The sequence below is a fragment of the Falco rusticolus genome, chromosome 10 (assembly GCF_015220075.1).
Source record: "Falco rusticolus isolate bFalRus1 chromosome 10, bFalRus1.pri, whole genome shotgun sequence".
In the NCBI taxonomy this organism is placed as follows: domain Eukaryota; kingdom Metazoa; phylum Chordata; class Aves; order Falconiformes; family Falconidae; genus Falco; species Falco rusticolus.
The window spans coordinates 3,187,018-3,213,300 of NC_051196.1; the positions used below are offsets into that span (position 1 = coordinate 3,187,018).

At 41.8% G+C, this 26,283-nt stretch overlaps 1 protein-coding gene across 6 annotated transcripts in view; it reads right to left on the bottom strand.

Annotated features, from left to right (window-relative positions):
• The window catches only part of TSPAN4 (tetraspanin 4), a 443,813-nt gene that overhangs the window by 38,232 nt on the left and 379,298 nt on the right, over window positions 1–26,283 (bottom strand). For all 6 annotated transcript variants that reach the window (XM_037401841.1, XM_037401844.1, XM_037401843.1 and 3 more), the window contains one exon: window positions 21,553–21,627. In XM_037401841.1, the coding sequence (XP_037257738.1) occupies window positions 21,553–21,627 (75 nt within the window). The remainder of the gene's footprint in view (window positions 1–21,552; window positions 21,628–26,283) is intronic.

Below are 26,283 nucleotides of genomic sequence, written 5' to 3' on the forward strand. Positions count from 1 at the left end.
GGATGTTTTGAGAAATCACATAGTACTTGCATGGTGATTTGTATAATGTTTCAGCTACTGAATCCAGCAGCTACAGTTTTTGGTTTTTATTAAAAAAGGGTTTATTATGAAATCTTGAGGCCTCATGGTTTATGCTAAAAGTCTGAAAACATTAAAAAGCAAAAGCCAACCCTCCACTCCCCCAACTTAGTAAGAAGAAAGAGTTGTATTTGTCATTCTGCCCCACTACCAATGTTATCTTGCATGATTTCATACAGTGAATGCTGGCAGCTTCTCAGCTCTGGTAAAGCTCTGGCACAGCTCCACGGGCCGATGATATGACCATTTAGCAGATGCTGTAGCTATTTATACTAGTTCAGAATCTAACAAAATTACCACTATTGGCTATACAGTATCTTCACCTGAGCATCAAAAGGCACTTATAATAATTACTAAGACCATTTCCTTCTCATGATACACCTGTGACTGCCCCCCCCCCCCCCCCCCCCATCAGATCCTATTTGTATCTCATTTTTCTACAAAGCATGACCACTTTCAAAAGAGGCAGCGACCCCATCTCAGCTGTGTACCCCTGTGGCCAGCAGAAGCCAGCTCTCCAGTGGTCACAAGAACTGCTTGACTACACAACACAGTCTGACAACATTTGGGGAAGCCTTTGCTATGCCAGCTTTCACCTTTCTAGAGTTTCACTGCTGGAAAATGCAATAATAAAAAAAATATTATTAAAGTTTCTTTATCTGTGATACAGTTTCTTTATCTGTAGATATCTTATCCAAATCAGACAAGAATGTTACAGTATCAGCGGTTTTTTTCCTACTACTGAACTTCTTGACATAGTGTTGCTGAAAGTTTTGCCATCACAGCTGTGAAGACAAATACAGCAAAAAGAAAAGCCTGTGGCTCCACTTCCCTTTCTAATTAACACAGAAAACATGTTGACTATGTAATCAAAAGACCCTATCCAATCTAGTATTGCTTTGGGACATAATTACATGAAATACTTTTCTGAGTGCTACTCAGGTCAATGGTCAGGATCCATATCTCCAGATCTTGGAAGATTTGAAAGTCATCAGAAGAGCTAACAACAGTGAAAGACAGAGTCACTGGAAGTACTGCAGCATATTAATAATGGTGAAAAAAGGCCACAACTCTCAAACTGTGTTGTGTCAAAAAAGCAAGGTGGTAACAACTCTGACAGGAGGGAAAACTCAGAAATCACCAATACAGGATCTGGGGTGTAAATATGTCGTGGTTTAACCCCAGCCAGCAACCAAGCACTGCGCAGCTGCTTGCTCACTCCCCACAACCAGAGGGATGGGGAGAAGAATTGGAAAGGAATGTAAAACTCAAGGGTTGAGATAAGAACAATTTAATAGGTAAAGCAAAACCCGCACACACAAGCAAAGCAAAGTAAGGAATTCGTTTCCTACCTCCCACGGGCAGGCAGATGCCCGGCCATCCCCAGGGCAGCAGGGCTCCATGCGTAACGGTTACTCGGGAAGGCAAACGCCATAATGCCAAATGTCCCCCCCACTTCCTCCTTCTCCCCCAGTTTATATACTCAGCATGATGTCATATGGTGTGGAATATCCCTTTGGCTAGTCTGGGTCAGCTGTCCTGGCTGTGTCCCCCTCCCAATTTCCATGCCACTCCAGCCCTCTGGCTGGCAGGGCCCAAGAAACCAAAAAGTCCTTGATTTAGTATAAACATGACCCAGCAACAACTAAAACCATCAGTGTGCTATCGACATTGTTCTCACACCACATCCAAAACACAGCACTGCACCAGCTACTAAGAAGAAAATTAACTCTGTCCCAGCTGAAACCAGGACAAAATATCATAGGAGTCAGAGTGCACTTGAAGGACAAAAGGCTTTGAGAAACTGGCTATGTGACCACCACATGCAAACATGCAAGTGCAAAATGCTCCACTGAAGGAGAAACGTGGCAGTGCTCTCTACTGTCAACACAAACAAGGCCCATTAGCACCACTAAGAGATTTGCACAGCTGAAATAGCAAGGACCACAACAGCACTGCAGAAAGCCTTGAGACAAGGACTGGATTCCAATTGTTCTGAAACTGCAAAGGCCACAGCCACGTGAACAGAATTACTGAGCAGTGATGATTTCTTTGCTAACCTCACATTAGTGATAACAACCGACCTTACAGCCAGATCTACACGGAAATCTGGAAGGGAAGCATTCAGTCAAGAATCACAAATGCTCTAAGCTGGAGGTTGAGCTACAAAGGACGGTATCCGTCTTGCAAAAGGGAACGTCTCATCATGTAGACAAACAATTTGTTGATAGATAAATGGGCCACAGACAATCTAATCGTGGAAACAGAGCTGAAACCATGCAAATCAAAAGCAACAGATATCCATGTTGTGCACAAAGCAGCTTTGCAGATGAAAAATGACACCCGGCATACATGGAGTAAATCAGTCCTGGCATCCTTAACTGAGAGGACTGAAACAAGTTTCAATTACTAAACCTATTGCACTCACCTCTTTCTGCAACATAAACAGGACAACAGAAATGTTTAGACTAATCAGCCATGGCTGAATTTACTTCCACCAAGACAGCTTATGCAGACTGGTGGAAAAAAATAGACCATGTAACAAGTCAGAAAAAAATAATGGAAAATTGAACGCTGCGTATTCAGTGGAGGCCTTTCGCCAAAACTAAGTGAGGGCTTAAAAAACCCCACAGTTTCTGAAACAGCCAATGGAAATCTTAATAATCGAAAAGATGCACCAAAAGTTTGATCAAAAAAGGGTTCATCTACAGGGTTCAATTTGCAATTGGAACAAAATTAAGAGAGGAGAAGAATTTGTATTATCTATTTATGCCACATCTAAACAATGCCTATCACTCCTGTGTTTTTTTTTTCTTAGCTGTATTAGAAAGCTTTTTAGTTTAAGTCTGTAAAATTGTAGCTCCTATCACCAAATGGGAGACCAACAGCATTCAGAAACATGCTGACTACCACCCTGTTACCACGCAGCTCAGAGAATATCATCACATCTAAATAAAGTCTATAGGCACAATTATTAAACCATTGTAAGTACTGGCCACACACACACACACACACTCCAGCTTTTTTTGGAGGGAAGGGTTTGAAACTACTCTTACCTCCTTGGATTTGAGGGAAAAGACAGACAGGAAAGAATGAGTAGGATAACTACTGTTCTGCTTATTTTAGATAGATTTACAACTGTTCCCGAATTGCATTAAATACTCTGATTTCAGGACAGGAAATTTCTCATTATCTTTCACAAATCTAATTAACTAAATGAATATGCTCCAAGCAACAGCAAATTCCCCACATGCCCTTTTGGGTAAAGGGATTCTCTTCCTCCTGAAACCACAAACCAGCATGAGGCATCCTCTCCTGCACAGGCAAAGTGTCCCAAAAGGGACAGTTTAAACCTGCAAAGAACACTTGGGTTATAAAAATATAACCCTGTTCAGAAACGCACGGGCTGAGACCTCACGGGTATCATTTTTGCCCATAGCAGTCTAGTAACAAGGGCACAAGACAGGGAAGCAGCAATAGAAACCGTTGTTCAAACAGATGGAAAATATAGCTCGGAAGCAGACTGGCACTCACAGCAGCTAGTTGCAGCAGAAACAGATTATTTTTTTTGCAGGAGCATGTCACCAACCCCAACACAGACTAATAAGAGAAAGCTACTGCTGCAAGAAACAAACTGCAATTTGCTTTAAAAATTAATAGTAATTCCTACGAAACCACCCCTGTTCTGACCTGATACATAATTTATAGAGGGGGGAAAAAATGCCACCCTTGAAATTACTTTGGTCCTGTAGTTTTTAACTGTCAGAGGCAATTTATTTGAAATATAATTCATGATTTGCAGGCTTCATTAAGTTTTTGCAAGTAATTTTCAACTTAAATCGCCATTGGTAAATCCATCATTTATTGATAGAAGAAAAATTAGGAATCTAATGGAGTGTGACTTGTGATGAAACAAGATAGGAAGGGACAAAGGTGGAAAAATGTGTTCCCTTCTACTACAAAAGACCATTTTGTCAGGGGGAAAACAACAACAACAAAAAAATCAGAGAAAAAAACCCCCAGGCTTTCTCCCCCCTGCCCCATAATAGGCAATTTAAGAAGAGTTTTTGAAGTTGTTAAAATTGTCTTCTAAAACTCGGGTAAGATACAAGCTAAACTCAAGAATAAGTGTAAGTAATGAGTTTTCTGTTTTCTTCTTATTTACAGAGATACTGTAAGGATGGAGTGCAGTAAAACTCCATCCCCTGAAAGAGAATAAACAATAGCATGCCAAAGCAGTAAAATACAACAGAGAAACCCAGATATTTGTTATCAACTTCATACCTCATCATGCTGAAGCCCATGATTCTGGCTGAGGACACATTGAAACAGTAGAAAGATGATGATTGTATTTCAATCTTATTAAGGCTTTAGCACCCAGTTAGTCCAAACATTACCAACGGACAGTTTTCACACAGTATTCAAGCACACTTCTCAGAGGCCTGTTATACGTACAGGTCTGTACATACCTCATCCTACCAAGACAAACCTCCTTCATGCTTTGTAGCCACCTCCCTTCAGTACAATTTGCCAGACAGTCAGAAATATATTCTTGTTATATTCCAAATAGCAGCTTTATTTACTGTACTTTATTTATCGTAACATCATTCCCCTTGTCCAGCAATTACGATTTCTGGCCACCCATTTCGAATAGATGTGGTCAAAAAACCACATTTCCCATATTAAGTGACTTCAATGCAACTCCCAAAGAAACCCCATCTCCTAATGCAGTGCAAAGCACTGTTGTCAAGGACAGGCGGGTGATGCACAAGCACAAGTCCCTGCATCATCTTACCCGTGGCAGAGTGAGACTGTACCACAGCAAGAGTTAACCCTGTAAAGTCTGTAAGTACCTGGCAAAGAAACCTCCACTGTGAGCATGCTGCAACTTGCAAGATGATTGGCACTGCCCACAAAAAAAGAATAAGAAAAAGAAGGATGAAAAAGAACTACAACTGCCTACAGCGTGAGCACTATGCAGCAGCACGAAAAATTAGGAATGTTTGGTGCAACTCAAAAAGAGAGGAAAAAGGGGTTGCTCTGCCTGGGAGAAGCTCTCTGACTTCAGTGAGGTTATTTCTAAGTTCACTCAAACAGAATTCATGAAATGACTGACGGGTTGCTTAGCCAGATTTTACCCATTTTAGAAGAACCACCCTCATCACTTTGAGCTGTGTGGGTATTCCTGTGACTTTCTCATTTATTTTTTATATAAACATAACAAGTGAGAATATATGAGAATAAGAATATTAAATAAGCTGAATGTAATGCATTTTAAATAAACCTGCTACATCTTTTTTTAGATCTAAATTAAATGCAAAGTAAGCACCTCCTGAATGCTTGTGGCTAAATTTACCACTGGGAACTTCATGGGTGTGCTGATGAAACATTTACATGCACCTGTTTTGGCCATAAAGAGAGAAAATTTGCACATCCAATGCATTCAGTTTACAACTTCTCCTCTGCAATATGATTGTCTGCTTAATATGTACAAATGAAAGATTAAATGGGAAAAACTGGCAAAATTCAAAGTCTGTACTCTTCTTTTATAAAAAAAACAACCACATTTTCAGACAGTGTTTAGGCCACCACGTACCAGCTGAGATTTATAAAGTTCTGCCATTTACATTTCAGTTCTGTACCAATAAATGCCATTATAAAGTTTTCAGACTAGTAATAAAAAAAGCTATTAACATGTTTTCTCCATGTTAATCAATTCAATATGGGGATCGTGATGTTAACACTACTTTACGTTACTGCCTTCATCATTTCTCATTCTTACAATCTATAAAATAAACAAAGGGTTTCTGGATTCCTTATAGATTCATTTTTATCTCAAAGTGAAAGCTGTGCAAGATTTGTGGGTTCAGACTCATAGCTGGTGATAAGCTTCTCCTTCCTTCCTCTTCCCATACTAAATATATAGAGAGACTTTAACAAAATTAATTGCAGTATTCCACGTTCATGAATTTCTATGCTTGTGTAATTAATTTCCTTGCAGATAGCAAAGCAAAAGGAGGTTCTCTTGCTGCCAAGGTTACAGCATTCATAAGCAAGCCTGCTCAGGACTAATGGGGAATAAGTAAAGAATCTCCCTCATCACTCCTTTCACTGGGGGCTAGTTTTTAATCGCCTTAAATTACTTGGGCTGTCTGACTGCATTCCTGAGGATAGAGGGACCAGAGAACAAATGCTGCCAGGAGAATCCCAAAACAGCCATTTCTGCCACAATTTGCGTAATGTTTAGAAATAAACATTACTCCCAGCTTGGGCACCAACCATATTCATACTCATCTCTGGCAAAGAGTACAGCCCCTCACTCAATTCCTTCATCAACAACTCCGTTCCTTGATTTGGCAAGATGGGGGAAGATGAAGCGGCCTGTGCTCCCTGAGAAAAAGCAGCAGCATAAAACCTTCGCCTTCCCCCCACCTAACCCTGCTGCCCTGAGTCCCTGACTGTAGATGTCAGGCAAGGGAACTCGTGTGTGTCCCCCCGTCCCCCCCATAAGGGCTGTAAAGGAAGACCCTGTGGGTGAGGTGAAGCCACAGAGCACTGTGGGATTGGTTTGGGGTTTCTTCTCTTGTTGCAAATTGACAAATTCACTTCCAGATGCCACACATACTTCTTAGGAGAAACCGCTTTATCTTCAGGAAAAGACCCATCCAGCCACCCTTCACAAATCCCAAAGCCCTTCCTGTATATTCCCAGACAGCCCAGACCTGGGGAGGGGTACTGACACATTCAGAAAGCAAGGAACATTTCCGGACTTTTCCTGGATTTTTGAATTAGAAGGTGGGTGGAAAGCTGATTTAATTTCCTATGTTATAAAATGCAATTCACATTCCATTCCCCACTTCTATAAAAATCTGCTGGGATAAAAGACTTGTTTAATATATTCTTCCATTTCAGCTTGACATGGAGGACCAGGTGAACTGCTAGCTCCTGATGAACAAAAGAAAGTCATCCAAACCCATATGCTTATTAACACAAATACATTTTTACCTGCCATGCACAACCACATCCCAAAGGGATATGAGCCAAAGGCTCAGCACTGTGGCCACAGGACACAAAAAAGGGAATGTTAAGATTCTTCAGGAATCCTTCCCTTGTAAAGCTTGTTGCTGTGGTAGGCGGTGCACTGCTGTACCGCCATACTGCTGTTCAGTGTCATTCTGCCTCAGAGATGACTTGCAGACATAAGAGGGCATTCGGGGCACCCCACTTCACATCCCAACAGGTCTAATATTCATGAAGTGTCAAAATTCAAGCCTCTCTGAATTATCTCAAAGTGGGTCAACAAGGGACACACCCAAATCATTCTCGGCTTAAACACACATTTTTATTATGCAGGATGTAGTTAACTGTTAAATCTCATTTTCCTTTAGCATTAATTTTTGTCTTCACCAGATTCCACAACCACCACTTCAAAGAGCACCTAAAAGTTGCATAAGAAAAACCTCTGTAACAAGTGTCAAATTCTTGCCTACTTCACTCCACTTATCGCCGTTCAATCAGAACACAAGTTGTCTGCATGCAACCTAAAATTCCCACTGGATAATTGTTTCAAGGACAGAAGATGAAGTGATCAGCAAGTCAGAACTGACATGGGGACATCTCAACGTCCTCTTCCCTTGGAAGGTTAGAATAACCAGGGGGTACCACAAGCTTTCAGAGATCAGAAACTTGATCCTCTTAATTCATGCTCTTTAAATGGAGGATTCGTAATGTTAAGCTGAATGAGGCAAGTGAAATAAGTGAAGTGAAAGAGAATAATTGTGTGACTGAAGAAACATGCTTCAAGTAGTGCATTTTATGCTCTCATCAGCTTTGTTCCCCAGACCCCAAACATGCCACTTTTCACAAAAATCTATATAGAACAGGACTCCTTAACCCTTCTCTAATAAATTAAATTTATCTAAAATTTCTTTATAATTATATATAATTATCTGTAATTCTATATAATTTCTCTATAAATTTGCATTAAAATTGTTTCATAAGGACACACAGAAAGGGTTTGTTCGTCCACCTTTAAACCTGGCTGTTAGCACCTACCTGATAAACAGGACATAGCCAGGACTACATCCAGGCAATTTCACACCAGAACATGCCACGAGCCTCTCCACAGTGTCACACCAGCCTCACGGGGAAGGCTTGCTCTCCCAGGCACGCAGCTAACAGGTCCATTCCAAATGGCCAGCTGCTCCAGTGGAACATTGCTCAAAACATGTCTAGAATGGGCGGAGGAAAGCCTTTACATCAGAGAAGTGCCTTCGTATTTCCCAGGTCAAGCAGGAGGTTTTGCATCTCAGAGCCCGATGTGAGCTCCTCAAAGTAACGCTGACAGTTCTGTGGTGTTCTAGGAGCTGCCCCTGGATCAGAAGACAGAAGCCCAAGGAATCCAGAATCTGACTCCTATGGAATCTGCACAGCCCACCAAAGGTATGGAAGTAAAAAGCCACAATATCCATTTTACCATGCATAGCACTAGCTGTTCCTTGTGGGATGAATATAAAAACATAACCATATCTCATCACAAAATCTAAAAATGAGCATGTGGAAAAGGGACATATTAAATCCTAAAAAAAATCCAGCTCAATGTGGAATTAGGTCTCTTCCTGCTGCCCCCTTAGCAGTTTGATAGCAAGTACATTCCAGGAATTCAAAGTGAGTACTCAAAAAATGTCATTTCAACTAAATGACAGTGAAAGGCTAATTGTAAAAGCCCTAATTCCAGTAAGTATCACTGAGAAAAAGCTTTAACTTGCATATTCACCTTTAACTCCAATATTCTCCTTTTGCTTAATCACTGCAAGCCTATGGCATGTAGCAGTGGGAGCATTTATCATTGCTAAGTTCTTGCCATTATATGCATTCAACAACTAATTACAAAGCAAAAAATATGAAGTAAAATGGGTGGTAGACACACGGATTTCAGATACAGTCAGTTCCCATAATTTCTGTGACAATGGGTGACTGGCTGCAGGAGATAGCCAAAATTAATACCCAGAATGAGAAAAAAAAGGCTGAAGCGGGAGTGTAACAGGCACACATTTCATCTGCTCCTGAACATATAGAGAGAGCCCTGCCGACCAGCACATGGGCTGCTGTTCTGCCAGCGCAGTGACTGGAAGTACCGGGCAAGAAATGGCAATAGCATGCAAGACAAGAGAGGACCCTGTCCCACTAGAGAGCAGTGGAAAGTTCATCAGCACTGGAAAAGAGCAACCACCACTCCCATCTTCAACATGGGAAGATCCAGGAGCTACAGGCCTGTCATTCTCACCTCAATCCCCGGGAAGATGATGGAGCAACTAATCCTGGAAACCATTTCAAAACCACATAAAGAACAAAATGATGACTGCAAGTAATCAGAATGGATTTTTAAAGGGGAAATCATCCTTAATTAACAGGATAGCTTTCCACAATACGGTAACTAACTCTGTGGATGAGGGGAGAGCAGTGGATGTTCTGTTCTTCACCTTGCCTTTAGTACAGCTTTGGACACCTGTGGCTCTGCAGAGGAATACCTTGGGGTCTTGGTGGACATTAAGTTGACCATGAGCCAGAAGCACACTCTTGTAGCAAAGGTGGCCAACAGCATCCTGGACTGCATCAGGAGAAGCACTGCCACCATGTCACAGGAGGTGATCCTTCCTCCTCTACTCAGCACTGGTGAGGCCACACGTGTGTCCAGTTCTGAGCTCCCCAGTACAAGAAAGAAAAGGATTTACTGGGGTAAGTCCTGCACAGAGCTACAGAGGTGATGTGACTGCAGCCTCTTCTCATACAAGGAGAGACCAAGAGAGACAGGTCTGCTCTGCTTTGGAGAAAAGAAGATTCAGAGAGGTTCTTAGCAATGTGTATAAGCAACTGATAGGAAGGAATGAAGAAGAGAGAGTCAGACTCTTCTCAGCAGAGAGGAGAGGTCACCGAGATCACAGGAGGCAACAGGCACAAACTGAAAAGCAGGACGTTCAATCTGAACACAAGAAAAACCCCTTTTTACTGTGAGGGTGGTCAAATCTCCAAAAGGTTGCCCAGAGAGGTTGTAGAGTCTCTATCTGTGAAGATACTCTCAACCCCACTGGACAGAGTCCTGGGCAGCCTGCTCTAGATGTTCCTGCTCAAAGAAGGGGTTGGACTATCCGATCTCAAGAGGTTCCTTCTAACCTAAACAATTCTGCAATTCTGTACTGTAGGCAAAGGTGCTGCACATTCATTGAGAACACTGATGGCGAAGCCAAGCTACTACTCCAGAGATTAGAGCAAAAAATACCCACAGGACTCTAGATTTCATTAATTTAATTTCTCTTGGAAATGCATAATTTTTCTGCAGCCAAAGTTCAACCAATTTCTTTGCAGACAGCAGCACCCCCCGCATTCTGTACTGCAAGATTAAGACATGATGCTAGGGAACCAAACTCCCTGATTATTGCAGTTGCCATGTGGTGAAATCTCCTATAGCACTGTAATACACCATCTCACGCTCAAGTGAGCATTACTTGGATCACCATGTGGGAAGGAGGTTTCAAAAATCCTAAAATTAAGGATAATAGCTTGACTCCATGGAAGGCTACACACAGCTCCTGCCAGCTTCACTGGGGCCAGGATTTTACCCTATAGAAAGTGGTAACTCATGTATTCATTCTGTGCTGACACCTGATATTATATCATGCAACTAAACCCCTAAATGGCTTAAAATGGATATGGCAAAACTGTGCTATGCAGCAGCAGAGCGCCACTCCAGAGTCCTAGTCTTACTCACCTGTCTCTCACTGATGCTCTTACATGAACAGAGTTGGAAGAGAGAAAACTTATGATAGGCAATCAGAAAAGCAATGCTCATCGTTCAGTGCTCTTCTGTGATGACAGCAGTTACTATGAAAGAGCTGCCTGAAATCAGAGTCAAAGACAGCACAGCCAGGTTTCCATTGAGAACACCCAGCTGTGGGAAGCCACACCTGGCCACTGAATGGCACCAGCAAGGGCACTCCACTGACATTTACTTAAATGCCAGCCTGATCTCAACACATTTCAAGGTATGCAACACATTCTCCTCCTTCTTTCTTCACAGTACCCAAAAGAACTTTTTTTTTTTTTCCCAAGCTACCTGACCTTGAAAAAAACATTGCTTCCCTTTGTTTGAATGTATTCAAGCTGCTTTTCTGCAAACTACAATGCATTCCCTATTCATTAAAAAAAAGGCAGACCTGAAAGAAATCTGCAGGATGTTTTCTTGTGCATGTATGTTGTATAGACAGTACTGTTGAGTCTCATCACATTTTTTTAAATATCCTTTCAACAATTTTGATTAATTAAAATCTTATTGCAACTTTTTTGGTACTGAATTTTTGAAACTAAATGTCTTCTGTGATAAATCTAACAACATCTGGTTTTGAATCAGAATCTTTTTCTCTTACGTGCTTTCTGAATTTCCACTTTCAACATTCTCTAAAGACAGTTGTTTTCTTAAATATCTTCAACAGATCTTTTGAATTTTTTTCCTTTTTGCTTCATTTACATAATTCACCAGTTTTTAACAGGGAATTGTTTGCACTTCAATATGCCCTTCAAGGTGACCTCTGAAAAGGTTTCCTAAATGCTGAGGTTAGGGCTTTGTCAACAGAGGCAGCATCAGCACAGCTGAAGATGATGACGTGTTGTTCTGCTTTCCTGTGGTTCAGGGTGGCAAGGTGCAGATGGCAAAAATGTCTGGCGGAGCAAGAACACCCTTGGCTTATGGCAGTCAAGTGCAAAATGGAGTAAACAAGAAAATCAAAACATATTGTTGTGCATTAATTCAATAATCTATCACAAACAAACTCATTAAGAAATTGTATCAAAGACAACTAGTAGGAGGGGGAGTGTAAGTAGATGAATGAGTTTCAGCAAGAAAGAACTGAAACTATAAGAGAATTCTCTGTTCTCAAGGATGCGTCCCTTGCAATTTAAAGGCATAGAAGAGGGCACACAAAATAACTGCAGTGCAACAAAGTGAATTACGATTGCACCAAGGTTAAAACAATCTTTGTACATGCCTCATTCACTGCTAATGCCAGGATACTAGCAAAATTGTGTTACACTACCATCATCCAAGTTATCAGAGGCACTGAAAGCATCAAGCAGGAAATGTGTGCACTCAGAAATGGTAAAATACATTTCTCTCTCTGGTTCCTGTTCAGATCTATCCCTTTCCACAAAACCTACTTCTGTCTCTTCCAGCTCAGCCATTTCCTATTGTCAGGTCAATCACTGATTTTGGTGCTTATTTGTAAAAAGATTCAGGGAGTCGAAGATCCCAAATGATTAAACATAGTTAGTTCATATTAAAGATTATTGCTGATATACCTGATTGCTGTTCTACTGGCACAGACAGTAAAAGAGCAATCAGATATTGATTACCATTGATTGGTAATCACCATTGATTATGTTGGGTTAAGTCTGTGAATACATTACAAGAGGTACAACGGCTGGTACCTAGAACGCTTGCTGCACCTCCTTCCTACAGCTGAACTTCACAGCAAGGACTCAGCCCACCATTAGCAGCTGGAAAGACACCACCGCCTTGCAGTGCAGCAGGATTTCCAACGCAAAGCTACAGTATCCAGTGGATGCCTTGTACTTATCATGGAGTCTGGGTAACATAAAGCACCTGAACATGATTTGTAGCCTTCAAGTCAACATACTACACTCTAAGAGAACTCAGAGTTAGTAATGGTTTAGAGCTGCTGACCAACGGATCCATCTTTCCTCCTTTCAACTAGGAGTCATTCTGTGCAGACTGCCGCTGAATTAAATAAAAGGAAGGAGCTGAAAGAACTTTAGCTGCAAATTACACCTAATGAAGTGGTCTACCCACCACACTGTTCTTCAACTGCAGCTGACAAATCCAAGACAAGGATTGTACACTGCTGGCCTGCTTACAGTCTGATGACACAAAAAAACATCTTCCCCTCTCTTTTTGTATAAGTAAAAATGTTCAACATTTAGTTTACTGTCATTTTCTGATGTTGTCTGAAATACATTGTGACACATCAAAAATCTTCATAGAATGAATAAAAAATGTGCTGTCTGTTTCAATACAGCATCTCAGTCATTCTTCTGCATTTGATGTTGCCTGTATTTAAATGCCTTAATTATTTATCGCCTTTCTAAAATACTTTTTTTCTCTTTTTGCTATTCTTCCCTTTTTCAAATAAAATTGTATAAAATGCCTACCAGCAGCTAGAACAGATGCAAACCTGGGGGCCAGCCACCAGGAACACTTGTGCTGATCAGATGTATGTAAACCGGTGGTGTTCGCTTGAGTTCTATCAGCACGGAATAGCAACATGCATTCAGTCCCTGATCCACCTGGGTATTGAAATGGCTTATTTGACCACAGACGAGTCACAAAAAACCTTGTCCTCTGGAATAGTAAGGTCCCATTGCATTCCTTCAGACACGAAAGCACCAGGTGTTTCCCAGGAGACACCGCACCTTCAGGATTTAGCCTTCAACATCACTTCTCCCAGTCAGCAAAAAGGGAGCTGAACTACTTACCACTTGCAACATGCTTTAAGATGCCTGGACAAGAAACATGCAGTTGTGCAATGTATTTAATAACCACCATTACTGTATTCTAGAGTTTTCCTTCAGAGAGGCTGGCCGAAGGACCTGCACTACTCATATTTTGTCTATGAAACCCGAATCTTGAGACACAGGCATGGGAAACAAATCATCGTAAAAATGCTCCCACAACAAAGATATACTCTGATGTGCTCCTGGGATTATGAGTTAACCTCTAATTAGGGATTAAAAACCAGCAAGAAGGAAGCCCAGATAAATCTCTTTCTGTCGTAGGCTAACTGATACATTGCCAAATATTTATTGGGAGACCCTCAGATGAATTTAGTAATGTCAGGAAGTAGAAGATAGATCTGGTTGGCTTTATGCCAGGCATAATGGCAGCAGCAGCTGTGATCGATTCATCTACACAGATCTGGGAATTAATCTCCCAGTCAGCCAGGTTGGAGGTCAGAACTGGATTTCTCCCGAGAAAAAACACTATTCCAAATTGTGCAGCAGGACAATATGAAAAATACTGTACTCATTGCAATATGAATAAAAATCCATACTGCCTAGGATGAGACACGCACATTCATCTCCATTTGTGAACTCAACCAAACTAGGAAGATACACGGCATAAAGAGCTGCCAGGCTACTGCATTATCTAATCTTTACAAACAGCATTTGTGTTAGGCATGGAGCTTAATTTAGGAAAGTTTGATTTTCCTTTCCCTGCACCCATTCCCTGGCTAACACTTTATTCAAGGAATCAATTAGGCCTTGATCAACCATCGATCGAGAGTTCCCAATGGGGAGGCCTAATGCATTTTATCTGCAGTTATCGTTCCTAAATAACACCTATTTCTGAGCATGCACTTAATTCTTTCCATCAATGCTATCCTTCAACAATCCTGTTAGCATTTTGGAGGTGCATGTTCAATCAAATCCTCCTTTGACAAATGAATTAGTAAAACTGCTGGGATTTCCTTTGGTGTGTTTGCTTTTTTTCAGTCACACAGGCAAATAAATTCCATCCCCTTCACCTCCTCCTGCCTAAAAAAAGGTTAAAGTGATGTGTTGGAGTTCAAGATACTAGACGGAAAACTGTTCAGAACAAATAGAAAAGATAACCAATAATGCTTTAAAGCAAACACTCATTATTTTTCACTAAATTCCCAACGGAGCGAAAGATGTGATGCATCTTTACAGTCTCCAGAATTTTGCATTGTCATTAGCATTTCCCTAGCAATATTTTTTGTAAAGGAAAGACACAAAAGGTACACATCAACTTTGACAAGACTTCAGTATATGATCAGAGTCAGTCACGTGGATTTAAGCATGTACTCAAGTTATCTGCTGAATAGGGACAGATTTAAACCTATGCCTGAATGCTTTGCTGAAAAGAAGCCAAAACGAATTGGTTATAATTAAATTCTTCTGATGAAATGTCTGTAGCTCCCTATTGTGTGACATCAGTACTGAAATGCTAATAAACTAGTTAAAAATAAGCTTATTACCAAGTAAAATAAACCACAGGGACACTTCTGTCTTTTCTGATTTTCTAACACCATTTATATAACATTATTTTGCATTAGAGAAATAAAATACTCGACCAGGGCTAACACATCAGCCTCACAGAGCAGTAATTGCAGCGCATCACAATCCAGGAGAGGGTCTATAGATCCCTCCACATCCGCCTGCAGTGCTGCTCCTGTTAGACGAGAAATCGCTTTTAGCTATGTCAGCACTTATGCAAACCCCTCAGCCCGGAGCACTGCCAGAGAGATGCCACATGCCAGCAACTGCTCAGTGCATGGAGAGCTCTTTTAGAAATGGAACAAATGGAACACTAACTGAAAAATAAAGCGGTAACACACAGGCTGCTCAGAAACCACTGCGTACACATACCAGGACCTGCACGCTCTGAAGCATGTTAACGTAGCACATTATGCAGAAATACCACAGAGAATTAAAAACGGCCTTGTCCCCTGGGAGCCTTCTGCACGCTGACAGTACCCACATGCTGTTCTGAAATGCCCCCTGCCTTGCACAGCAGCAGGAACAGCTATGTTCACTGTGGGAAAGGAGATGCAGGGACCCAATAGTTGTACCAGCACTCAAAAGATTCACCAGTAAGAAGTTTTAAAACATGCGACAGTGGGACAGTGTTGGCAAAGTGAAATGCTGATGAAGAAACACTGGTAGCACAGGCAGGCCATCTCACTGCAGCGCAGCGACCACCCCACCGGTTCTGCAGGTCTTTCCAAAGCCTGTTGTTCTCCTGTAACTTAAGACCACCCATAAACCGCATACAATTTGGATGACCTTGTCTCTTCCACTTTCGCCTCGATTTCTCCATCTTCAAAGAGATTAACACCACCTGCCTGTGCACCCTGGGCAGCCCTGCGTGCTAGGCTGACTGGGGACACGAGGCATTTTGTTACCTCAGCAGACACCCTGCTCCACTGAAGCTCTGCCAAAAACAAACGTGGAAAACTTTTAAGCTCTCTGGACAGAAGCATGATGAGAACAGCTTCTGCAGTTATGTTTGAGCTAAACTTTCTGTATGAATAATTTCTTCCGTTTGATTGTGAACCCCTTCCTCACATTGCCGAGCGGCTCAGCAGCACCAGAGCATTTCTGTGAGCAGCTGCTCACAAGTGCAAAAGGTGGAAGAGATTCAGTTTTTCCACTTTGTCTTTAAAGCCAAATGTGAAAGAGGTTGTGAGTACCGAGCCGTACCTGAAATCATACCCACTACATTCACGTCTGCTGTCTCTAATCTGTATTGGACCAGGCAAAATATTAATCGGGAATTACAGTAATTTGCAAAACATTTTGAAAGACAAAACAAGAGATGCATCAATCTACAGACTATATTTTTTATAAGCTAGCAGTAAAAGCTATAGAGAAACTCATTACAATTTACTGCAACATGAAAAGGAAAGCATTTTCACACATCTCATGAAAAACAGAAGTAGCCATTATTTTTCAGTCCTCTACCATTCTGTGGGCCATTTTCAACACAGCTAAGCAGGCATGGAATTTAGGCTGTAATTTTCACAGGGATACCAAGTGAGTTAATGGCCTAATCTTTATTGAAAATTCTGGTCTTGAGTTGCCAATAACAGTAACTGCTCCCATAATCAAATATCATAGTCAATGATCCTTCAGTGCTTTTGTTTCTTAAACTGGTTTATGTTACTCAGTTTGACATTTTAGAAAGAAAAGGAAAAAAAAAACCCAACACATCATGGTGGTTTATTTATGTTCTTCCATTTGTGGGCATTAAATAGCAGCACCATAGCTCTGCCCATAAATCAGAAAAAATGCAGACATCTGAACAAACAAACCTACTGAAAAAAATCTTTTATTACAGCTGCAAAAAAGTAAATATGGATTATTTTTTTTCCCTGTGCCTCCAGGAAAATCATCACAGTAAAAATAAATACAGATGCTAAAACCAGAAGGATTATACAAGTTAAAACTAGTGCAAGACCATGCATTTTATTAGCATAATTTATATTCTAGCAGGGTCCAATCTGGTGTTGAGAAATATAAGGAGTATCCAGCTTCTGATAGCATAGGGCCCTGCTGCCTTCTCTTTATCACAATAGAATTGTTAACCCTATCAGTACTCCATGGATCTCTATAAATTCATATAGAGCCTCACACAGAAATTATCAACTTATAAAAGTGTAAAATGCTGCTTTGTATTAATGGAATCAAAATAAAACATATTAAAGAGACTATTCAAGCAATAGATGGGTGGCCATTCATGTAACCATTCACATGACTAGCAATGTCACTGGAGTTTGACCTGCTTCAAATGGGGGTGAAAATTTAGTCTGAAAAAATAGTGCTCCCAGAGTGATAAAAACCTGCCTTAGTTATCATATTCACAATCTCCTGGGCTGATATTTCTGCCCTCAAAAAAAAAAAAAAAATTACACTTTGGGAACTTGCAGATGAACATGCACAAACACCAGTAGGAGCTCCCAAGTCCCTCAGGTGCCCACTCTGAGCTGAAGACAGCCTAAGAACCAGTCACTCCACTGCTTTGGGAACAGCCAGGATGAAATAAAAACAGTATTTCTATTTTATTAAAATAATATATTTTTCCTGAAAACCATCCTGTAGGAATGCATTTCCTCATCCTATTCCCACACAGCCCACATTTCACTTCTGCAGAAGTCCAGGGATTCATATTTTGCAATGTAACCCAGCCAGGAAGTCTGGAGGAACAGCAAACGCTGGAGCACTGGCCCTGCCGGGGAGACCCAGTGCCGCTCCAAGCAGCAAGGCGTTACCCCTTCCCTTCCTCTATTCTGTATTTCTGAGCTTTCTCCAAGCCCCATCTCTTTACACCACTAGACTGCACAGCCAGTTCAGAGAAAGAGTTGCAAAGTCCAGGGCAGCGTTTATCTCGTGAGATCAAGATAAACGTGTCTTCACAAAGACATGGGAAGACGACATTCTGCAGCACAGGAACGGGGGCTGCGGCCAGTTCATCACACGTGGTCTCTGCCACTCCCTCCTCCTCAGAGCCAGGACTCCTCACACATCCTCCTGCGGGGTCCCTCCCACGGGAGACAGTTCTCCATGAACTTCTCCAACAGGAGTCCTTGCCATGTGCTACAGTTCTTCACAAACTGTTCCCGTGTGGGTCCCTCCCATGGGGTGCAGTCCTTCAGGAACAGCCCGCTCCAGCGTGGGTCCCCCACGGGGTCACAAGCCCTGCCAGCAACCCTGCCCCAGCCTGGGCTCCTCTCCCGCGCAGCCTGCGCCATCATGGGCTTCCCAGTGTGACAGCCTCCTTTGGGCATCCCTCTGCTCCAACAGAGGGTCCTGCTCAGACTGCAGGTGGATGCTGGCTCCACCGCGAACTTCCACGGGCCGAGGGGGACAGCCTGCCTCACCACGGGCTTCCCGGGAATCTCCGCTCCGGTGCCTGGAGCTCCTCCTGCACTGACCCGGGTGTCTGCAGGGCTGTTGCACTCACATAGTCTCATTCTTCTCTTCAGCTGTAATTTGTTGCGCTGTTTCTCCCCCCTCCCCCTTCTTATATCTGTTCCCACCATCGCTGATGGGCCTGGCCTTGGCTGCCTCGGACATGGGGAAGCTCCCAGAAGCTTCTCACAGAAGCCACCCCTGTAGCCCCCCTGTCACCCAAACCTTGCTGCGCAAACCCAAGACAGGTAGTAACACTGCCCTGCTTTATGGGAAGAGGAGAGCATTGATTAAACTTCGTAGCAAGGGATGAAGTATCCACTTCAGAGTTCCTCCACTTGACAAAGTAGAAGTAAATGAAAACTGCAGGGGAATCCATTATTCAACCTCTTCTCAAGGCAGAAACGGAAAATAACAATTGGCATCCATTTTATTCTGGGAAGAATTTTACATGTTCATACACTCTTAATTAATAGAAGGCTAACGGGTACTCAAAAAACCTGCTGAGCTTTTTTTTTATGTTTATATATATACACACACAAATTATATAGGAGCCCTCAAAGCCTTAACCTGCAGAGTTCTTTTCTGCTTTTGCACACAGAATTAATGTTACTTTCCTTTGACATGCAAGTGTTAGTGAAGATCATTCCTTCACTGATTTTCCAAGGAACTGCATTAACTGAATTACTGTGGTGCACTTGTCTGGAATAGCTACTTTCCCATACCAGTACGTGTGGAATACTGTTTTTTCACATCAGGAATGCCAGAACACAAACTCTAAGCATATTGCATGAAAATATTAGTTTTAGGCTGCTGTTGTTTTATTTGTTCTGTAGGCAGAAGTGTAAATGTAACACAGAGACAAGCTATTGATTTCCTCAGTATAAGACTATGGATTTAAAGTCATACAGGAATATTAAGAGCCTCAAATTTGATCATCCGCAATGCACAGACTATAGCAATTTCTTAACTCAGTAAAACTGCCCTTAAACTGGAGCCCATGTTTGAGACTGGTTTGATCTTACAGACAACTGTCCTGTACCTCCTGCACCAACCCACAGCGTGTGACTCAGAGAAAGTTAAATTTCCTGATCTCCTCACAAAGAGCAAATAAAACCCACTGCAAACCAACACGCTGAAGGAAGGAGGGAATAATTCCTGACACTTTTTCCACTATTTTTACTTCTGAAGAGTGAGGACCAACACTCCCTGTGACACGCTTGTCAACATAACAGCACTGATTGCTTTACGAATAAAAATGTTTCACTGTTTTTTTTCATTTCCTCCATACCCACACATCTATCAAGCTATCAGCCTCAACAACATCCACCAACAGAGAATTCAAGATGATGACGTGGAGCATAAGAAACATTTCTCTTTTAAAACTACTCCTTAATATTTTCAAGTATTTCTTCTGTGTTCAGAAGAGGTCTTTAGTATGTCATTATTTTAGAAACTGCTATCACTTCTCTTCTAAGATCTCTTAAGGAGAGGATCTTTTCCCTTTCCCAAACTGAATCAGGGTAGCCTCCCTCTTCATGACTGCTCTCTCCCACCTTTGTAGTGTTTCTAATCGTTTCTGTAACCACAACTCAGTATTAAATTCACAGTGAGGCGAGTCCGTCAATTTATACAATGACATGATAATATTTTCTAACTGATTCCCTTTCTAAATATAACCGAGTGTTGTATTTGGGTTTTGGAGGCCCACTGCATATTAAGTAGATGCCTTTATTAAGCTGTCATGTATGACACGTAAATCTTTCTCCCATGAGCTTACAAGTATTTCAGAATCCAATAATGCATACAAGTAATTTTAAGTTGCCCCTTCTACTTTAATTACCTTGCAAGTTAATACCATGTACCAGCTACAGCATGCCATCCGGCAGCCTAGCACTTTTCAGTCCTTCAGAAGTGCACCTGACAATCACTCAGAGTGCTCACTAATTCATTCAGAGCCTTTCTAGAAAGTAATGTTGACATCTCATCCACTCCTTATCCAGGTTATTGCTAAATATACTGCATATAACGAGGTCTACGGTTAATCTCCATTGTATTTTGATATTTTGTGTATTTATGTTTATTTTTATTTACTTTTTGCTATTTTACCTTTCCATTTCAGAAGAAGCTGTTGATTGGTCATGTACCTGATGACTGTTAATTCACAGCAAAATTTTGCCACCTACCTTGTGATTTTCAAGCTCCCTTAGTCTTCAGTTGTAAGAGACACCGACAATTTTGATTGAGTAGGCAGGTTACACAGAATTATGCCCTTGGTTTGTGTCTATTCATGTAAGATTTTTTTTGTTTGTTTTTTAGAAACATTATTTTAAGAGCAAAGAGAATTCAAATAGCCAGTGTTGCCCTTACAATAGAAATACCAGGTAAGCACAGGAACAAAGGTCAAACATACATAAAATTTCAAACTGCGAACAAAAGCTTTGTTTAATAAACTTTTAAACATTTACCTTGGCTTACCACTAGAATCTAAGTACACATGTGCTTCAAGGCGCAACTTGGAAAGATAATGAATTGTGTGCCTTTGCCTGTGCTAAGGACACCTCTTTTATAACAACATTAAAGTGGCTCTTAAATTGTAAACTTATTTTTTTAAAATCCCATTCATTCTGATGGATGCCTCTTCCTACTTGTTCCTAGTAAGGCTCCTTGGCTTCTTTGCTTTTTTTTGTGGGGGCTTTTGGTGTGTGTTTGTTGTTTGGTTTTGTTTGTTTTTTTTAATGGCTGATGCACTTGGCAATATCTGTGACCTTGAGTTGTACACACGAGCAAGCAAGAGAGCCCAGTCCTGCAAGGCTGTTTATGCATTCTGAGAGAGCTCCTTCTGAGAGGGGTGTCTCAAGGAAGACAGGAGCATGATGTGCATACCAAGCCAAGTGCTTCATGATTTATTTATAGGGAAAAGGGGCATAAAAATTTGCTGAAGGGAAAAGAAAAATGAAGAATCTGACTTACCTTGTCAGTGTAGACGAAGAACAGAATCACAACAGTAAGCTCCAACAGAAATATAATTAACAGCATGATAAAAAACTGTCAAGAGAAGAAGGGACAGGGGACAAAACAAAAAGCAAAAACCATCAACGTTATTTTCAGCTTTTTCTGGATACACAAAAGTACATTCAACAGATCATGCAGAACGGGGAGTGAGAGTCATACAGGCAGCAGGGTACAAAGCTGCTGTGTTACAGCAGAACAGAAGGCATGCAACATGCAGGAACCGAAAAAACAGGTAAAGGACTAGTCAGGAAACACAACAGTATCTGGGCCTACTTATGGCTCATTCTATCACTGATTTCAGTAGAACCACATAAAACTCCACAAAGATCAGCCCCCCCCCCAGCAGGCCAGTGCTCTGTCTGACAGGAACCCTTCAGGACCCCTCCCCACCTAGGTTTTCTTTATTGTTTTCCCCATCAGATGTTTCCAATTAACAAGCTATCAATGAAATCCACAGCTTAGACTTCACATTGCAAGAGGAGGTAGCACGGCCCATAAACCATAAGATCATAGATCTTTTCTAGCAGAATGGTGGGAGGAGTCACAGGCACACCAAAAAACTTGTACACCGAGTTCGCTTTCCCAGCAGTTTTGGGTAGCTACTCAGATGACCCAGGGGTTTCTACTGAAAGGGGCTGATTTGTACTGAAGACATCAAAGTGAAGTTGCTCCATGTCTTTTTTTTCCTCGTAAGACACGGAACTATCTAAAACCCAGTAGTCAAAAGCTCAAAGGAGTGGATAAAAAACTTCTAACGCTGGGATTTCATGTAGATTCTCTAAAGCCCTCGGCTCTGACCAACTTCAGTGAGAGGTGCTGCTGGCAATGCCATACACTTCCCCAAACCCATATTCACTGCTTTTTGTTAAGACGCTGGACAGGTCTGCAGCAGTGTCAACACGGTGGTTGCACTGACTTTAGAACAAGCATTATCAGAGCATTAAATGAAACTGAGTTTTACAATGATAGGTAAGGAAGAGAGAGTAATTGTGGAAACTTTCTAGGCTCAGACAAAGGTCTTGCTCTCTGTTACACAAACTCCATATGCTTAGCAGCCTGCAAGGCTGGAATTCTAATACTGAGCAACGCTGACTTAATTGAAATCCTATCCCCAAGAGAAAAAAAACGTTACCATCTCTTTAGCTTTAACACAAGGCTGCAAACCTATGAAAGTTTAATAGCTACAAAGCCTTATCAGAGCTTCTTCACTGCTTGGTAAGTCAAACCCAAACCTTTGAACCTATGGATTTCTGTGTTTGAATGGAGGGCAAGAGGTCAAGAAGAGGAAAATACCTTTCTCCACTAGTTCAATTACACTGTCTAGCAAACTCATTGCATTTTGCCCTGCAGGTCTTAAATTAAAGTTTATTTTCAAATCTTCATCACAAGTATCTTCACAGCTGCCTGACCCTAATATGGGATCCTATTACTGCCCAGTTTTGAATCACCAAACTCATTCACACTCGTGATCCAAGTTGATTTCCATATAATTACCATGCGATACTGGCCTTCTGTATGGCTTTGCAAACCAGCCTTGGCACAGCTTGCTTATTTTTTACATTTATGATTTTAGCCTGCCGCACAGCATTGACTGAAACAGGACAAAGCATATCACTCTTTGCAAAGATCCACAGACACTTTGCTATATTTTAATTGGCTGTGGGGTACTTTTTTGCTCATCCATAAAGCATGTTTTTTCCAAAACGTGCATGTGAACACCACTGTCTCCTTGTGAAATTCACTGGCATAGCCTGGAATACATTAGGCATTTTCTGGAACAAAGGACTCGTACCCATTATAAATAGTGATTGGCATTTCCTACCATAGGACCCCGATTTTGTCAGCTTATAATTTTGCCAGACCTCGTTTGTCCATGCTTATATATTGTGAGCTTGCTTGAGTCTAAAGGATAAAAGCTTTTGGAAGAACTCCAAAAATAGCACTTCAATTACTCCTAAGAATGAAGCAGGGCATGGTATGTTATTCTGCCATGGCTAAATTTCTGATGGCTTAATATGAAATCCTCTCACACTCTGGTGTTTAGAGCAGGGACCCAAAACAGAGTACAGCTCCATCTCAGGTATGTGCCTTTTGTCTTACCCAACTATGTGTGGATTTTTGTGGGGAAGTTACTAGCTTTCAGAAAACTGCATTTCACACATCCAGTAGAAACGAGAGCACTCAGCAGCTAAAATCTTCAAAGTCTACAACCACAAAAAGCCTGCTCACATCCTTCCCACAGCTCACGCATGCCCAGAAAACTCACAAACCATCCAACAGAGCACCTTCCCTGCTCCTGTGGTGCCCACACATGCCTGCAATGCCTTTCTGCCATCCTCTCGGAGCTGACGGCCTCCAGTCCCACCTCACAAGACAAGACTTGAAACAGTGGGTATGGCCAGGAACGGGAGTAAAATTCAGGGACTTATTTTTCCTATGCTCTCAGGAAAGCTTTTCCTCCCTTCTTTGCACTCAGCAGCATAGATGTACAGATGAAGCCAGGGAGTGACTTTGCAGGAGAAAGGGGGGGCCTGAGGAAGAACGTTTTTACCAGCAGATGGGGAATGGTTTGCGTTAGGATATGACCTGGCTACCAGTTTTAGAGAAACTGGACCTATAGGGAGCAGCCGATGAGGGCAGGAGGCAGAGGCAAGGCGTGCGCAGCAGCAGGGAATGCCTGTGCATGTGGACACCAAGGAGGACCTTCCCCTTCGAGAGGATGACAGCCTGTGGAGGATCCCGTGCTGAAGCCACGGAAAAAAAAAAAAAAAAGAGTAAGAAACAAAAAGTGGCAGAAAAAGGAAAACACCCTACACTGACCCCCATGACTGAGTACCATGTGCGGGGAGTGGACTGGAGACTGGCGTGGGGAGGAAAGGTGTCTGGAGGGAAGCTGGGGTGTTTTCTCAAGTGTGTGGCATTACTTCTCAATAGTAGGATCAGTAATAATAAGTTTAGCTTACTTGGCAAATAATAAGTTTAGCTTACTTGGCAATAAATTAAGTGAAATTTCATGACTCAAGAGTATTTTCCCCGCAACACCTGCTCTGCTAAACGCCCTGACCTTAGGACTGGAGCAGGTAGCTGTTGCCAGCTGTGCCACTGTGTCCAGCAGCAGAAGGCTGTGGGGAGGATCTTCTGGTGAGACCATGATAGTGCTCCTGCCTTCTTCAGTTCATACCAGAGAAACAGATATGGCAAGCTGTAAAGCCAAGCACTCAAAATTTAGGATATCTTAGAATATAAGTCTTCTCAGTGATGGTTACGTACCATGTCTAAGTCTTTCCCTACACGGGCTCAGAGGTTCCTCCGAGCTATTACCGGTGGAATTTGGTTTCACACACTTCTGTTTTTGGAAGTCATACAGTGAACCAAAATTAATGCATGTTGTTCAGAAAGTCAAAGCCTAGATAAGTATGATCATGCCTTTTCTCTGTAGAAAAATATTTTTGTTTTTAAATAAAAGCTCCAGTTTTATCTACCTTACTATTTGCACTCATTAACAAAAAGTACACTGCTATATCACAGGTAACTAGCACACATTAGTAATCCCACAGTGTGCAGGCAGAGACACACGCTGTATCTTTTATTGCAAAGATAAATCAGGTGATGTCAACTTTAAGGTGGAGGGTTCAAATTCACCACCTGGTAAAAGCTACAAGTACTTACATGTTAGCACATTTATTATGCCCCTCTAAAGAAGAACCCTACCGGAACCCAACCCAATGTGTCAGAAAGTAAAAACTGAGGCTTCAGAGTGAGCTGGCTGCAAAGCACAGCCTGCACACTTCAGCATCTGATCCATCCCACTAAAGTGAATGTATGGACACATGCACAACCTGCTCCTCTGTTCCCGCAGCACAAAGTTCACTTTCAGTTCCATCCTCAGTATCACCCCAAAGGGAATGATGCTCAATCAGGAGCCAGAACCAGCTGGGCATATCCCATTCAAATTTAAAATGGAGAAACACAAGCCCACAGAAGGCTCGCAGCACCTAAACCCCACCACACCTGCTGGAATATCTCACAGCTCCTTTTCAAATGAATTATCTCACTGTGGTGATAAATACAAAGAATAAAAATGAGTTTTGCTTTGGTTCACTGGGGCTGCAGGCTGCTGGTATAATAAAGATTTATGCATGGAGAAACAACAATCCCAAAGCAAACCATTCATGTAAAACTCCATTAAAAAAAGATTAATCTGACCTTGTACAGAGAGATGCTTTACCACACTACTTGTCAAACAGTGGGATGCAACCTAGTAGAGGTTCACTGGAGAGGTTCCTACTGCACAGCTTTTCATAAATTACACTTGAAATAAACCCACAGAAGTTTTGATGAGAAGGGAGGTAAGGTGATGCCTTTCTGTCTAGCTACCACTGCTGATTTCCAACCCTTAAGAAAACTAAGGCTAGTTTCTCAGCAGTTCTCTTCATATTCCACAAAGTCCATGACTTTCCCACAGGTCCCAATTAAAGGAGTAAAGGAAAAAAGAAAAGTATGCAATTGCTAGCAAGCCTTCCTCATAGTTAGGCATCACCCTCATGATGTCAGAAAGAGAGAAAAAAAATCTATTTGAAGACATGTCAACTTGCAACTCCATCCCCACTGGAGCTGCACTGGGCTTTTGACCCACTGGTTCCAATTCATCCCTTCATCTGCCCTCTTAGTATCAGTGGGAGAATCAAG